Below are 16,105 nucleotides of genomic sequence, written 5' to 3' on the forward strand. Positions count from 1 at the left end.
CTACCCGTGTTTCTTCTCTAATATGTAAACCATCCAGACAAAAAAATGTTCAAACAAAGCCTTCTACATGGAAACATTTTTTTCATCAAGTAATGGCATCTTTGGTTTAAAAATGCTTCAGTATTAAAAGTAAATCTAAAACAAATGACAAAGGTAAACTGTTTTGTTTAATTTATAATGACACTACACATAAAGACAAAAAAGCCAGTTCTGGTGTCAGGATTACAGCCAGAAACAGACTACAAGAATGAAAGAAAAACAAAGCCCCCATTGATTCTTTTTATACTGACTCTGCTTCGTCAGTCTGGAGAAGACAATAGTCTGGGACTCCGCACCTTCCCAGATGAGCTCATAAGCTGTCTGCTTTCTGTATATGCATTTAAAAAAAGCATCAAATGATGATGAGGGCCAAGTATACTTAGAATAAACCTTTGTTACCAACAGGAAGTAGGACAACTGACAAAAAGGGGGGTGGGGGTGGGGAATCATGCTTCTTAGTAAGTTTGGCAGCAGCTATGCAGTCTTGCTAAAATACCAAGACTCTGCGGAATGTTACTTACTTGTATCTTTATTTTATTTCTCACCATACACAAGCATAAACTACATTTTGCATATTATCCATGCTGTATTTTACAGTATGACTATGTCAATGCTATGTCTATTTCTAAGCCTTAGCTCTGCCAGGATTAAAGCGTAAGGGTTTCTTCATTTAAATGTACAGTATATCGCTCTTAGCAGTTACAGAAAAGAGCCACACCTCTTTCCTAAATTAAAAAAAACTTGTTAAAATATGTTTATGGATTGAGAAGAGTTCTGTCTTCCTTTAAATAATACAGTATGTAGTGAATTTTCTAATGTGCCATTACAGCAACAAAAGGAAGTCACGTTAGGCTAAAGTCTTACAGTCATCCAAGCTGCTAAGGCAAAGACATGCAGCAGGGCTTCATCATCACGTCTTATTCTTCTTTTTCTTCTTTGGAGCAGTGTAGTTCGTGGTTCGATGCTCCATCCTGTCATATTTATCATGGCCTTCCCTGGGGAGATAATGGAGTAGAGATTGATTAATTCATCACACTAAATACTTTATATTCATGCTGCTTAACAGTATGGCAGCAACCTGCCTACAATGTATCTGGGTCACAGTATGCATTCCAAATCATCTTTCTTGGGCATCGAAATTTAAATTTCCATGAGAAGCCAGACACTGAGTTATGACCTAGAATTCATACTGAGCTTGTTAAAATGAATGTTTGTTATGATACCGGAAGCAACGGTTGCAATACAGGTCTCCATCACAGGTGTGACAGCGAACGGTGGCGTCATGGTTACAGATGCAGCACCATGGAAGTTCTTCGTCGTCACTGTCTGATGACTGATGCGCGACAGCAGCTGGTAAAACTTTGCTCTTGGGTGCCGGAGTCTTTAAAACACATTAAGATTGCAGGAGTTTAAATGCGACACACTCGGATAGCGTGGGAACTATTATGAATGTGGATTCTGAATGTTCTGAGTACCGGTTTATTAGAGGTTTTTTTCTTCTCAGTGTTTTCCGGGCCACTCTGTTCAAAGGGTATATTGTAGCCGCTGGCCTCATCAAGTGCAGTTTCTTCTGAGAGCTAGAACAAAAAAACAGGCAAAAAAAAAAAAATCAAAACAGAACCTCAGGACACTTCTGTTGTTGTTACAAATCACTGTGATAGCCAAATAGCAGCCTCTTGTGGTTGACCTGACAGACCTGAATTAATTCAAAATGGTGTACCAACAAATAAAGTATTTCTGATTCATTACGACTAACACTACGGTATAACTTCTTTTTGTTGCCTGACCTGTTTTAACACTCTCATCACAGCCTGTTCTTCAGTCTCCTCTTCACTGTCAGGATGCTGGAAGTCTTGCATTGTTACTAAAAGTGTTAAGACAAAAAAAAAAAATCCACCCTGTGACATATCAACACTTCAATCCTAGCCACGTTGCTAATATTGCAATGACCTATAATTTCTGTCATAAAACTATGAATAAAAGATAAGACTAATTGCTTGCAGTTCTGTGCACCTTTGTCTGGGTCCTGCCCCTTCAGCTGCGCCAGCCTCTTGGCCATTTGGAGGATCTGATCCTGGGAATGTTGCTCTTTTCTCAGCTCCTCCATGGCTTCCTCGAGCAGATGGTCTTTCTCAGCCTCCAGTTTCTTCACTACATTCTGGTTCTCCTCCAAGTTCTCATCCAATGTTGCCTCCTCCCCTTTGTTGAGATCGTTCATAAGGTCGTCTACACCTGCAGAGGAAAAATATGCATTTTGCCTTTATTCAAAAGTAGTCAGAATATACACATCTAGACTCAACAACTGTATCACTACTTTTTGACTATATTTAGGCTATATTTACAAGACAATTATTCACTTACCGCGTTCTAGGTTTGATTGCTGGTTGTCAATGGCAACTTCCTCTGTCATCTGAGTTATTAAATCATTGGCTTGCTCAGTCTTAGTCCGGTTATCGGGAGGCTGATGCACCTGGACATAAGAGCACATTAGCATATTTCACCTGTTACCGCAATCTTTTAACTCAGCAGTTCTTGTATATTATCTTAAAATGTTCCTCTCAGGAGACTCTGAAACACCCCTTAGTTATCCTGCTATAGGCATAGACTGCTGGGAGACCTCCCATGATACACCTTTTCTCATTCTATTCTCCTTTGCTCCAACTCTACTTATGACAATATTGTTGCTGTTATTAATCTGGCCTTCTGGCCTGGTCCTGCTCAAGGTTTCTCCCTACCTAAAGGGGAGTTTTTCCTTGCCACTGTTCGATAACAGATTTTTTTGCCACTGGCGGAGTTTTTTACTTGTTATTGTTTCTTTTAATATTTGCTTGGGGGTCAGGCTCTGGGTCTCTGAAAAGTGCGTAAAGACAATTTGTATTGTAATAGACATGTATAAATAAAATTGAACTGAAGTGAATTAATTTGTGTACTTCCCAGTGGGTGTCCCTGCTCTGTTTTTCTTGTTCTTGTTCTCTTTTCTTTCCTGTCCTTTCAACCCCAAACTAGTCGAGGCAGATGGACCCCTTCTGGAGTCTGGTTCTACCATTTAACCAGAGATTTCTTCCTGTTAAAGTTTTTTTCTTCTTTAAACAGTTGCCTTGTGCTTGCTCAGAACAAGGAATTACATTGAAGAAAAGTCTGGTTTCCTTTTCATTGTTTAAATTAATTGGACTTATTTTTAAATTAGTTTAATTGTATTCTTGAAATGCCTTTAGAAGACAATTATAAGGTTTTGGCACTATATGAATAGATACATATATCTTAATTTAATATTCAATACATTACTTGAAACTCCAACTGAGTTGTACACTGCATGTCCTGCAACACCACCAACAACTAGGAAGGAGCTTACGGGTCGAGGAGCTTGAGATGGTGGCTGTTGACCCCGTAGAGCAGCTAAACGATCTTCCATCTCTGCGGCAGAAGGCACCGGCTGGCTGGGAGCTTTCAGTGCAGCAAGACGAGACTCAATCTCCCTCTCAGAAGGAATAGACTCTGAAAAAGTGGTAAAAAAAAACAACAAATAAAGCTTAGAATAACCTTTTTAAAAGGAACATACATTATGAATACATCCTTCTGTTTCAATCCTAATCATAGCTGCTACAAATCTAATTTCCCTACTTGGTTTTGTGTCTTCTTTCAGCTTCTGAAGTCTCTCAGCAATAGCCTGATCTTCTTTAGTCAGGCCTTTTACTGGTAGATGGCCCAGTTTGCTGTTGCCCATCCCTCCAGGTACAGCCGGTTGTGTAGACTGTCCCTGCTGTTTGGCATTGAACGCAGCGACCCGTCTATGGAAGATATGCATTTTAGATATTACGAAACATCTGTGTGGACAAGGCATTTCAACACATAAAAATAAAACTGGTCATATACTGACTTCTTGTAATTTTCAGGAGGAGACCATCTTCCAGCATGGTTTGGAGACTCCCCACTAATAACAAAGAGAAAAGCATAAGCAAGAAGCTTCATCATCATAATAATAATAATAATAATAATAATAATAAACTGCATGATTATTATTTCGTCATAGTTATCTGCAGTACTTTGTGCTGATTACAAATAATATAATATATTACAAATAATAGCACTGACCAAAACACCTGCAGAAATACTGCAGGAATGACATAGCAGTAGTTAAATGCAGACTTCTGTAAGCTTTAAATATCCACTGGGCTTACATCAAACACATCAAAAGACAACAATAGGAGCTGGCTCGGTTCTTGGTTGTGCTCTGGACTCTGCCGAGGAGGTGGGTGAGAGGAGGATGCTGGTCAAGCTGAACTCCATCATGGACAACCCCTCTCACCCCCTACATGACACTGTGGGAGCCCTCAGCAGCTCCTTCAACCATAGACTGCTCCACCTGCGCTGCAAGAGGGAACGCTACCGCAGGTCCTTCATCCCCACAGCCATCAGACTGTACAATAAGAAACTGTAGCCACCCTTGTGCAATAAACCTGTCTCTTTAAAAAGTGCAATAACCAAAAAAACTCACGTATTTTTGGAAATATTTGTAAATATTATATGTTTATTTGGTGTTTACTACTTTTTTTCTCTTTTGTACATATTCTTTTTCTACTTTTTATATTGCTCTTTTTTATTATTTAACTATTTATGGTTATTTCTATTTTACATTTTTTGTATAAAGCGTGTGTGTGTTTTTGGCTGCTGCACGACTGAATTTCTCCTCCGAGAGATCAATAAAGTCTACTATTCTATTCAATAAAAAACAGTTTCTGAACTTATCAATATGACTCTGTCCTTCACAGGATAAGTAAAATGGATCACTGCAAAAACTCAAAATCTTAACAAGAATATTTGTCTTATTTCTAGTCAAAATGTCTCATTTTAGTAAAACAAGACTCATCACTGGAAAAAACAACAATTTTCACCTGTTTCAAGTAGATTTTCACTTGAAATAAGTAGAAAAATCTGCCAGTGGAACAAGATTTTTTGCTTGTAATGAGAAGATAAATCTTGTCCCACTGGAAGATTTTCCTACTTATTTCAAGTGAAAATGTACTTGAAACAGGTGAAAATTGTCAAATAAGTTATTTTTCTGGAGTTATTTTTCTGGTGATGACTCTAAATGTTGAAATAGCAGTAAAACCACATTCATTGATTAAATGACATAAGGGATGGAAAGGGGGGATGGCAGTTTTACAGGGGGGATGATTTTGACCGTTTTTATTCCAGGGGGATGCCATCCCCCCTCATCCCCCCTAGTCCATGTTCCAGACCAGATATTAGCACCACTCAAGGTGACCAAACTTACTTATGATTTCTCAAAAGATCCATGTCTATAGATGATATTTTGGTATGAGAACCCTTCCTGAGTGGCAGCTGTATCATAGTTATCAGCTCATGAAGTTACCACCCCCTTCAGGTTAATTGATGATTCTAAATTGAGTGTATTATACATTTCCTGAATCCTTATGGTCCTGTGTGTATTCCAGTTTTTGTATTTTGTGTCTCTGTTGTTCCTAGTTGACACAGGGCTACAAAATAGTATATCATTTAGGCGAAAATTGTGTAAAAATGTGTGTTGTTTATAGTTTAAAGGGCTGCAGTGAACTCTATGAAAGACTCAGAAAGATTCACATCTTAGCTTCAATGAAAGCTTAAAAGGTCTCCTTTAAAATGATACCAAAGACAATATTGTGAAACATTGACAGATATCCTGTACATGAGTCTAAACCAGGATATGCACCAGCATCTAAAATGTAATTTTCTGAAGGTTATCATACCAAAATATCATCTACAGACATGGATCTTTTCAAAAATCATAAGTAAGTTTGGTCACCTTGAGTGGTACTGATATCTGTCCTGGCCCATGGACTATTAACTCCAGTACTGGTTATCTGTTCACCTCGTCAGGATGCCATGACATTGCTTGCAGACCTTCTGTTGGGTGTTTCCACAGCGAGGCACCAAAGCACTGAAAGACAAACAGCTGGAGCAGAAGGAGCGGCCGCAGCTCTTACAGCCCAGCTGCGAGGACTATTGTCAAAAACACAGCATCATAAAACACATTCATGTGCACAGACATCACCCAGCAGTGACTTACCTCCTTCTTGAAGAGACTAAACTTTGATGCACAGCAATAACAACGGCTGTCCATCCTGCTACGTGTCGATAGTCATGAGACGGGTAGTTATAAATAACTGTGGACGGTAAATATCACGTAAAGTCAGCAAAATTAACAATAATATAAAATAATTTCTACTTTGTTGTTGGCAGCGTTGTCATAATGTCAACATAGGAACTGGCCCGGAACTTCCTGGTGACGTCAGAGGTGCGTTTCCGGTCTGAAGTCTCGTCCAATCAGATTCCTCCAAACGAGCTCGCGGGTCCCATTCAAAACAGAGGTCAACAGCTCCAACGTTAACGGCTGATTATCTGCAAATAAAACAACTACACGGTATGTATAACCGCGGTTTGTTGAATGCATGTCATAGTGCATTGGTTGTACACTTTTACAAACATTAAGAACCACGGGAATAAAATGAGCGACACAATGTGGTAGCTCCATCGGGCTAACGGGCTAACTAGCCCACAGTTTCATTATTTATTATAAAACACGAGTCTAATTGGTTATATTGATGCAAAATATGCCGTTTAACAGTGCAGAACTAGAATTATTGTCTTACGTGTGATAATACACGTCTGCTGTCAACTCATTGTAATGTATTTATTGCATTTCTATGATATGATTTCAGTGCTGATGGAAATAAAGGTACAAAATTATAATGCAGAATAAATATATAATCTACGGTTATGTACAGGACTGGCTCAGAAAATTAGAATATGGTGATTTTCTGTAATGCAATTACAAAAAAAAAAAGTCATATATTCTGGATTCATTACAAATCAACTGAAATATTGCAAGCCTTTTATTATTTTAATATTGCTGATCATGGCTTGCAGCTTAAGAAAATATCAAATATCCTATCTCAAAAAATTAGAATATTCTGGGAATCTTAATCTTAAACTGTAAGCCATAATCAGCATGATTAAAATAATAAAAGGCTTGCAATATTTCAGTTGATTTGTAATGAATCCAGAATGTATGACATTTTTGTTTTTTTAATTGCATTACAGAAAATAAAGAACTTTATCACAATATTCTAATTTTATGAGACAGTCCTGTATACATCTCTCTAGAATGTTCACTGTGGAATAATAATAATAATAATGCCAAATATTAAGATTTCTCGTCTAAATGTAGGCTGCAACAGTTCGGCGTGATGGGCCAGTCCAGATACAATAACAGTAAATCAGTAAAGTCAAGAATAATATGGAAGAACATGCATGCATCTATCCATCTATACCTGCATCATGTTATTCAGAGTCAGTGGGGCCTACTGGAGCCTATTTCAGCTATATAGCTGCAAGAACTGATATACAGGACTGTCTCAGAAAATTAGAATATTGTGATAAAGTTCTTTATTTTCTGTAATGCAATTTAAAAAAAAAACTAAAATGTCATACATTCTGTATTCATTACAAATCAACTGAAATATTGCAAGCCTTTTATTATTTTAATATTGCTGAATATGGTTTACAGTTTAAGATTAAGATTCCCAGAATATTCAAATTTTTTGAGATAGGATATTTGAGTTTTCTTAAGCTGTAAGCCATGATCAGCAATATTGAAATAATAAAAGGCTTGCAATATTTCAGTTTATTTGTAATGAATCCAGAATGTATGACATTTTTGTTTTTGTAATTGCATTAGAGAAAATCACAATATTCTAATTTTCTGAGACAGTCCTGTATCCTAAAATGGTTGCCACTCCATGCAATCCAATGGCCAAGCAAACACATGCACACTGTCTTTTAACTTCATTCAAAGACAACACTTCCTGTCAGACAAGGTGGAACTGAAAATAAAAATACTGAGGATCAATTTAGATAAACCTTTCTGTGCAAAGTTATATATTTCTTTTTTTGGACTGGAATTTTGTTTCTGTAGTATGCTAAAGTGCAATCTGTGTTTATGTGTACGTTTTCTGCAGAGTTGCATTGAAGCCTCTTTTCCATGTACAGCTTGGCACTATTTTGCTAATGGGCAAGACTAACAGGCTTGGGAGGCCAGCTACAAAAGGCCCACCTTATGTCATTAAAGTTAGCCTTACTTTTCAGCTTCTTCACCCAATGCAGTAGATATTGAATCACTTTTGGAGCCAGTCCCAAATGATAAGTTCAGGAACTGCAGCTTTTCTTATTTCCACATTGGCATCAACCCAGACAGAGGTTAGATTGTTGGCGCTTGATTCCAGCCCATGAATTCTAATCAGCTATTGTCACCTTCTGACACACATGCTCTGTGTTGATCACCTTAAAACCTGGCACTTAATTTAATCTCAGCTACTTAGTTCTCCATTTTACATGATCAGTCAATCAAACCTTATTTGTATTGTACTTGTGTAACACAAAGTGCTTTACATGTTTTAAAACAGAAGCAACGGAGATAGTAATTAAGTAAAAATAAAACCCTTCCAACTTCTCCAAAATATGCACCATGACACATATGCACGTTATAGACACAATAACGCACATCTAGACCAAACCAATAATTTGTATAAGAACGATTAATAAGATTGATTCAGATTCAGATGACTTCATTAATCCGTTTGGGAGGTTCCCTCGTGGAAATTGACATCTCCATCTCACTCACTCAGCCCATATACAAGAATCAAGAAAGGAGAAATAAAACACCCCAAAAACCAACACCCATCTAAAAGATAAATAGAATTATAAGAGTAGAGAAGAAAATTATTAAAAAGGTATTGCTATCATAAGGCTTATCCCATAAGATGTTAAAGTAATTTTTTGAATTCACATTTATTTGGAAACAAATGTATGTTTATTAAAAATGCAGGTAACTGATGTGATGTTTCTGTCTGTAGGTTTTTTTTTTCCCCGTTTTTGTTTTTTTTTTGTCTTTTTCCTCCTCACAATGGCGGAAGGGGGGGATGCGGAGTGGGAGCTCTGCAAAGAAAACATCCAGCCATTGAGACGAGGCAGAGACATATCAGCCTTACATCAGGCACTCAGTCAACAGCAAGATGGACCCACCTCTGCTATCGTCCAACAGAGACAGTATGGATAGTCTCTTAAACCACCCAATAAATAATTAAATCAACAAAACACACTTTTACAATATGCACTTTTTACATTATGAAACAAGGTTTTGTAACTTTGTTTCTCCAGGGCATTTGAATCTGAGTTGCGGATGTATGATGGAGATGATCCACTTAGTGTTTGGGATAGGTGAGTGACATATGTAAACATCAGACATTTAAAAATCAAAAATCATACATACTGCTTTTAAATATACCATCTTTTTTTTTTTTTTTTTTTTTTACAGTTATATCAAATGGACAGAACAAACCTTCCCTCAGGGTGGAAAAGAGAGCAACCTTGCCAAATTGTTGGAGCGTGCTGTGACCATATTCACAGAGGAGAAAAAATATCACAATGACCCTCGCTATGTTGAACTCTGGATCAAATTTGTAAGTCACGTAATTTAACCATTGGCTAATTGTGTCACTGTGACAATCGAATGCAGCAGTGGTAACTTTTACTACATTTTTCTTTTGTATGTCAGGCAGAGCACTGCCCTGAGCCCCTGGACATATACAGGTACATGCAAGTGCAGGGAATAGGTGTGAGACAGGCATCCCTCTACATCGCTTGGTCTGAGGAGCACGAGAATCAATGCAACTACCGCAAAGCAGACTTGGTCTATCAAGAAGGCTTCAAAAACGATGCTGAGCCGCATGATAAGCTCCTCCAGTTTCACAAGTATGGCTCAAATGCAACTTTGTTTGTTAAACAGTTTTCTCACACTCTGAATAGTTATATATTATTAGATATATATAGATACTCACAATATGTTGTCTTGATGCTTACAGAGCTCTGCAGGCACGTGTGTCCAGGCAGGCCATGATGACTTTAGAGGAGGACAGTAGTGACGATGAGCCCAAACAACCTGAGAGAGTTTGTTTAGTTGACCTCAAACATAGAGGGAAGAAAAAGGCCATCGCTCCAGTCAACAGAACTGGGTCGGCGATTAGAAGTAAATCTGTTTTGTTGCGCTAAACTGAGATTACCAGTTATTCAACACCTTCAAACTTTATCATTATTTCTGGAAAATATAATTAATATTGGTTTATGTCTTTGTGGACAGGCATATCTGGAGGCCTGCAGTCACATGGTGCCCCCCTTCGCAGCAATGTTTCAAACAGTCAGCTGCTAATTTTTGATGAGAACAAAACTCAAAGTGGTTTATCATCAGAGCCCAAGCTGGAATCTTGGGTTGCTCCTCCCCCATCAAGAGCAAAGGAGAATGAGCAGGATCCTGCAAAATGGTGTGATGTAAAGGTAGGAGAAATTACTTTCTGTCCATCTAAACGGAGATCAGTATCGGCTGTTTTATTTGAATTCTTTTTGTGTACCACAGATGCCCCAGAAAACCAAATTTGGACATACAGTTATGGCTCCACCACCTCCCAAACCCTCCTTCCAACCATTTGTTGAGGAGTCAGACCAGCCTCCAGCAATGTAAGTGACTTAAATAGTCTAATATTATTGTTGATTTCATATCCAATTCAATTTTATTTATATAGTATCAATTGCAATACAAGTTGTCTCTAGGCACTTTCCGGAGACCCAGAGCATGACCCCCGAGTAGTTATTACATAAACAATATAAAGGGGAAAACTCCCCTTTAAGCGGAAAGAAACCTTGAGCAGGACCTGGATAACAAGGGGGGATCCTCCTGGCCAAGGCCAGATAGGTAGAACAGGAAACGGGAGATCAGAATGAAAAAGGGAAAGAGAAGAGGCAGAGATCAGTGATGCACAGGCTGATCGGAACTGAGTGGTCACCACAGGTGACGAGTCAGACAAAAATATGCATGATGATATTTGGTTCAGGTCTCATTTGGTGCTGGTTAGAATAATTACTGCACTTTGAAATGTAATATTTTAGCACAATTTTATAGCATATAAAAATGCAAACGCTATATTCGTCATAAATAGTAAAACATCATTGCCTGATCAGCACAAAGATGCAGCCCGAGCTTTTTGTGCGTGCGTGAACTGAAAACAAAAAGATACACACAGAAAAAGTAAAGTCTGGGAGAAATTTGAGGAAATAGTAAATCAAGATGATACATGTGCTGTTTCATTTGTTGGTCTGATGAATCATCAGTGTTTGAACATTTATGTTAAGACAGACCATGATTACTCCTAGCACAGGGAAACAAGATCCCTTTTCTTCTCTTTTCTTTTATAGTCAAATGTGAGGGCCCCTTGCAGCTTTAAATTAGCCAAGCCTCGTCGAAGGTCTTTTGTGTTTGTTTTTATTATTATTGATTCAGCTATAACTCATCTAAGCTGTTGGAATGAATCCGTGTTTGATAGTTCTGATATAATAAAGAATTTTCTCATTCAACAATGGCTGATTTTATCTATGCATAACAGCAACAATATGTCTCAGATATATCCAAGAATTAGCCACAGACGGGAAAGCTCTTTTCAATTCTGAGCAATAAGCAATAGCACTAGTGATTATGCTGGCGTACGACATGTTTTGCTTATGAGAGAAAATCTCAGAAGGGCATACAGACGAAATGCATAATGGCACATTAACATATCAACCCTTGTTTGCTGTTACTATAATCTTAATCCAATGATTAATCAAGAGGGTACCATTATTTATTTTGATTTATTTTTGAAAGAAAAAACTGCTGGTTGGGTATAATTTTGTGTTATCAAAATTTGCAGTTCCAGTTGCGGTCAGATTGGCTGAAAATGTCGGGCGATTGCAGGTCGCTTGTAAACCTACACGTGTATCACTGGCACAGCTATATTGTCAATGTTACAAAAGACAATATATTAGTAGCCATTGGCCCGGTTTCCCAGATCAGTTAAGTAGTTCTTAACAGCGAAAGACTTCTTTGAAACCATCTTAAGGAGCCTGTGAAAGAAGTCTTTCGCTGTTAAGAACTACTTAACTGATCTGGGAAACCGGGCCATTATCCGTTAGCTGGAGAACTAAGAGTCCTATGCATGTATGATAAATGGTTAGTTGGTGTATTACAGAAACGACTATATAAATAAGTGTAGACAGCAGACACTGAGGTGGTCAGCGGGGAGGACTGCAGGTCGGCATGCGGCTCTGACCTGCAAACATTTACAGAAGAGAAAAGGCGGGCAGACCAGCACAACAAACTACAAGAACAATGGACTGCAATTATGCTTATGAGATACTTCTAATCAATACATATTAATTTTAGGGCTGGGCGATATGGACCAAAAGTCATATCTCTATATTTTCTAGCTGAATGGAGATACTCGATATATATCGATATTTTTTGTGTGCCATAATTGGGGTTTCCCCCAAAGCATTATAGCATAGCATCTCTGTTAGCTTCATTTTTTTCTGAGGCAAACCCTTAAAAAAAACAGTCAGTTTTAATACAAAGCCTCGTGCCAAATATCACACAGGTACCTTTATTAACAGAGGTCTGCACAATATCAAAATGTATAAAACAGATGAAATAAAAATAAACTGCCTGCATATATAGAATAAAAATGCTTCTTGAATAAAATAAAACAAATATCCCTTTCCTGCATAACAATTAAATTAAAATACACTGTGCAATTAATACAATGTAGACAGTAACAGGCAGACTTTTCCACTGAGGTTGACAGTTGTGCAAATAACAAAACATTTGTGCAAATCTCAGATAAAACATTCAAGTCAATTTGTCACAAAATAAGCTATATCAAAATCATAAAAAAAAATAATTAAAAAAAATTGATATAAACGATATTGTCTCGTACCATATCGCGTTTGAAAATATATCGATATAGATTAAAATCTCGATATATCGCCCAGCCCTAATTAATTTATTGAATAATTCGGTTACATTTTAAACATATTTTCTGATTTGTTCCGATTCCTTCCTTCACATACCACTGTAAGTGAAAAGTAAGCTCACCTTTCTGCCCCTTTTTCAGGACACCATGTAAGATCAACCCAGCAGTGAACTCAGTTTTGTCGGCACGTAAACCAATCAGAGAGGAGACTCCTCTGAAAAGACTGCAGGACCACCATCAGCAACAGAAAGAGGCAGAAGCAGGAAAAGTGCAGGAGCAGAGCATGTACTGTAAAGAGCTGCTGTTCAGCGGCGCCTCAGAGTTCTGCTTTGAGGAACTGCGTGCTGAACGCCACTTCAAAAGGATGGCACAGCAGTCGAAGGAAGCCACACAGGACGAGGATCAAGCTTCTGCCAGTGCTGCAAACTGATGCTTATATGGAGACATTTCTTCTTCTTTACCATCATATTGACAAGATTTTATCTCCAAGTATCATATCATGACTGATGTATTTTTTTAGTCTCGCTGTAAATATAGTTTTCAAAGCTTTCCAGGCAGAATGGGGTGAACTTTCTCAAAACCCTTTGAACACTATTGTGGATGTTTGCTTTGTGTACACGGCAGTGGGTAGGAACACATCTGCTGTGTATTATAATTCGCTATTAAACTGTAAAATATCAGACACCAAAACTAAAAAATAGCATAGAATAAACATCCATGCAACTAAAAATATATCTGCACAATATGTAAGTATAAAAGTAGCTTTTACACGGTTACAAGAAGTATAAATATTGTGCTAAAAATGTCTCTTTCCTTTTTGTTTTACTCCATAAGTCTTGGAGAACCCCCCACCCTCCATTTATCTGTTTTATACTATCCCATTGTTCTGAAGAAGTGTTTTTTATGTGTGCTGCTTTTTAAAGCTTTTAGTATTTTAGCTTATTTCTTGAGCAGGTTCTTCCAACACGGTCAAAATTTGGACTCAGTGAAGTGATTCAGCCGGGTTTATATCTCAGTCTGAGTAAAAGCCAATTCTAGTCCATGTGTCACTGGCGTCTAATAAACTTGGTTGGAAAAAAAAAAAATCTCAGGACTGCTGTGCTCTGTGCGTGTTGTATTTTTGGAGAGGTTGGGAGATTTGGTTGATGCACTTGTCAGCAGGGGGCATAAGAGGGTCAGCGTGTGTTGCTGCTGTTAATGGTGTTTGGATTACTAATGGGGCACAAGAGCAGTTTAGTGCTGACACTAATCTGTTGGTGTAATTTAAAAAAGATTGATGGCCATGGATTAAGATCTACAAACTAAATGTGTTTAAATGGACAAGTGACAATTTTTGTTGTGAGAAGTGGAGGACCTTTGTACCACACGTCGGATGTGAGATTTGGGAATAAAATTTGCATGAATCGGACCAGTGTTAATCATTCCCTATGAGAGCAGTGGCGTCAATTCAGTGGAAGCTAAGGTATGGCAAGGTTACGAGTCACAGAACTTAACTAGAGTATCAATCAACACGTCCAGCAAATACTCATCACAGAAGTCTGTTATGTAGTTTATCTGTGTGGTCAAGAAAATTTGAACTTTTTCAAATGCAGTCTCGCTCACTGCAAAAACTCAAAATCTTACCAGGAATATTTGTCTTATTTCTAGTTAAAATGTCTCATTTTTAGTCAAAAAATCTCATTACACTTAAAACAAGAGTAATTACCAGAAAAATAACTTATTTGACCATTTTCACCTGTTTCAAGTAAATTTTCACTTGAAATAAGTAGAAAAATCTGCCAGTGGAACAAGATTTATCTTCTCATTACAAGCAAAACAATCTTGTTCCATTGGCCGATTTTTCTACTTATTTTAAGTGAAAATCTACTTGAAACAGGTGAAAATGGTTGTTTTTGAGTCTTGTCTTAAATGTAATGAGATTTTTTTTTAAAAGAGACTAAAAATTAGACATTTTAACTAGAAATAAGACAAATATTCTTGTTAAGATTTTGAATTTTTGCAGTGTATAGTAACTAGTGAAATCGATCATGTTGTTCTTATTTGCATTTGTAGTTATTCCATAAATGTATTTAAAAAAACAAACATTTACATCTAACCCTTGAAGCAAAGGTGTGGAGGCTGCCATACCTTGCCATACCCAATTGACGCCCCTGTATGAGAGTTTACCCAGAAACTCAGTGAAGTGGTGAGGGTGTCCCTGATATAGTGTAATGATGGGATCCACTTCACGCACACATGGCTCGACAGGCAGACATTGATGAATGACTGGAAGATGGGTGCTTCTCATTAGCAAGTGAAATCCCCACTTGCATTTGTGAGCAGTGTCAGGTCTCGGTTTTTCCGCAAGACACCACTCGAGTGATGCGCTGTGGCAAAGACTGGTGCTGCTTTTACTTGCGCATGGATCTTTGGAGTAACTGACTTAAAAACTCGCGTAGAAAACATGCCGGTGCCAAACAAGCTCCTCTAACATGGTAAGTCCTCACTCTGACTACTTAATGTTAATCTTATAGCTGAAAATAAATGAAATTCAGAGATAAGTGATAGGCAACATGACGCATCTCCCATGCACTGCTGCACCACAATGCGTCCTTACAACCCTGACTTTTTCAAGCTCATCACGTGAACGCAGGAACAGAAAAGACACTGCTCACTCTCTCACTGGACTGGAAAGATGAGTTAAAGCAAGCGACTGCAGCACATGCCCTCAGAGAACCAGGGTTTGTTGCAGCAATAGACCACAACACCGCATGGGCCGTGTTTAGAGTCAATGTTCCTAACCTACTTGCACGATCTGTGATTACATGCACCAAAAAAACCAAGCCTTCACTAAGTAGTAGAATTATATTTACTCACAGAGGGTTTGTTAAATAAAAGTGTAATGCCAATTTATTAGTTTGGTTTATTCCAGTAATATTTCTGCTGAAATTGTGGGATTTTAAAATCTCAGTGTGGCCCTCATTTGAGTCAACAGAAATGCAGTTTCACTATCAGGCTGATCATTAACTGCTGAAAATTTGTCTTAAATTTTCCTCTGAAAATAATGCAACATTCTTATGTTGAAATGTCCCAGACTGCATGGTTTATGTTTCATATACAGTGCTGCAAATTTGCATAAACTGTCTGCTTTCACCCAGTAATGCAGCGGTTATGTACAGAGATGTAAAACGAGA

General features: G+C 37.9%; 2 protein-coding genes across 2 annotated transcripts; one reads left to right on the top strand and one right to left on the bottom strand.

Moving 5' to 3' along the window:
- Positions 1 to 158: 158 nt before the first annotated feature.
- On the bottom strand, positions 159 to 6,339 carry zfyve19 (zinc finger, FYVE domain containing 19). The gene is made up of 11 exons (XM_061744505.1): positions 6,107 to 6,339; positions 5,909 to 6,030; positions 3,917 to 3,970; positions 3,661 to 3,827; positions 3,392 to 3,534; positions 2,401 to 2,509; positions 2,053 to 2,271; positions 1,827 to 1,903; positions 1,515 to 1,616; positions 1,263 to 1,420; positions 159 to 1,034 (listed from the first exon to the last, which is right to left on the bottom strand). Exons 1-11 carry the CDS (start codon positions 6,158 to 6,160, stop codon positions 950 to 952), a joined length of 1,290 nt encoding a protein of 429 aa, XP_061600489.1. The 5' UTR covers positions 6,161 to 6,339; the 3' UTR covers positions 159 to 949.
- A 34-nt stretch (positions 6,340 to 6,373) lies between these two features.
- Positions 6,374 to 14,323, top strand: bub1bb (BUB1 mitotic checkpoint serine/threonine kinase Bb). The gene is made up of 9 exons (XM_061744504.1): positions 6,374 to 6,460; positions 8,952 to 9,144; positions 9,256 to 9,315; positions 9,413 to 9,557; positions 9,653 to 9,849; positions 9,960 to 10,123; positions 10,235 to 10,428; positions 10,508 to 10,608; positions 13,074 to 14,323. Exons 2-9 carry the CDS (start codon positions 9,002 to 9,004, stop codon positions 13,360 to 13,362), a joined length of 1,293 nt encoding a protein of 430 aa, XP_061600488.1. The 5' UTR covers positions 6,374 to 6,460; positions 8,952 to 9,001; the 3' UTR covers positions 13,363 to 14,323.
- The last annotated feature ends 1,782 nt before the right edge of the window (positions 14,324 to 16,105 follow it).

This window comes from Cololabis saira, chromosome 16, assembly GCF_033807715.1.
Source record: "Cololabis saira isolate AMF1-May2022 chromosome 16, fColSai1.1, whole genome shotgun sequence".
Classification (NCBI taxonomy): domain Eukaryota; kingdom Metazoa; phylum Chordata; class Actinopteri; order Beloniformes; family Belonidae; genus Cololabis; species Cololabis saira.

Bases quoted from the DNA above. Each gene is read 5' to 3' on its own strand.
- zfyve19 (XM_061744505.1), bottom strand. From the start codon at position 6,160: ATGGACAGCCGTTGTTATTGCTGTGCATCAAAGTTTAGTCTCTTCAAG. The intron at 2,272-2,400 runs GTAAGTGAATAA...TTTCCTCTGCAG, and splicing joins GCAATCAAACCTAGAACGCG to GTGTAGACGACCTTATGAAC. The intron at 1,035-1,262 runs GTATCATAACAA...TTATCTCCCCAG, and splicing joins TATTGCAACCGTTGCTTCCG to GGAAGGCCATGATAAATATG.
- bub1bb (XM_061744504.1), top strand. From the start codon at position 9,002: ATGGCGGAAGGGGGGGATGCGGAGTGGGAGCTCTGCAAAGAAAACATC. The intron at 9,558-9,652 runs GTAAGTCACGTA...TTTGTATGTCAG, and splicing joins TTGAACTCTGGATCAAATTT to GCAGAGCACTGCCCTGAGCC. The intron at 10,429-10,507 runs GTAGGAGAAATT...TGTGTACCACAG, and splicing joins CAAAATGGTGTGATGTAAAG to ATGCCCCAGAAAACCAAATT.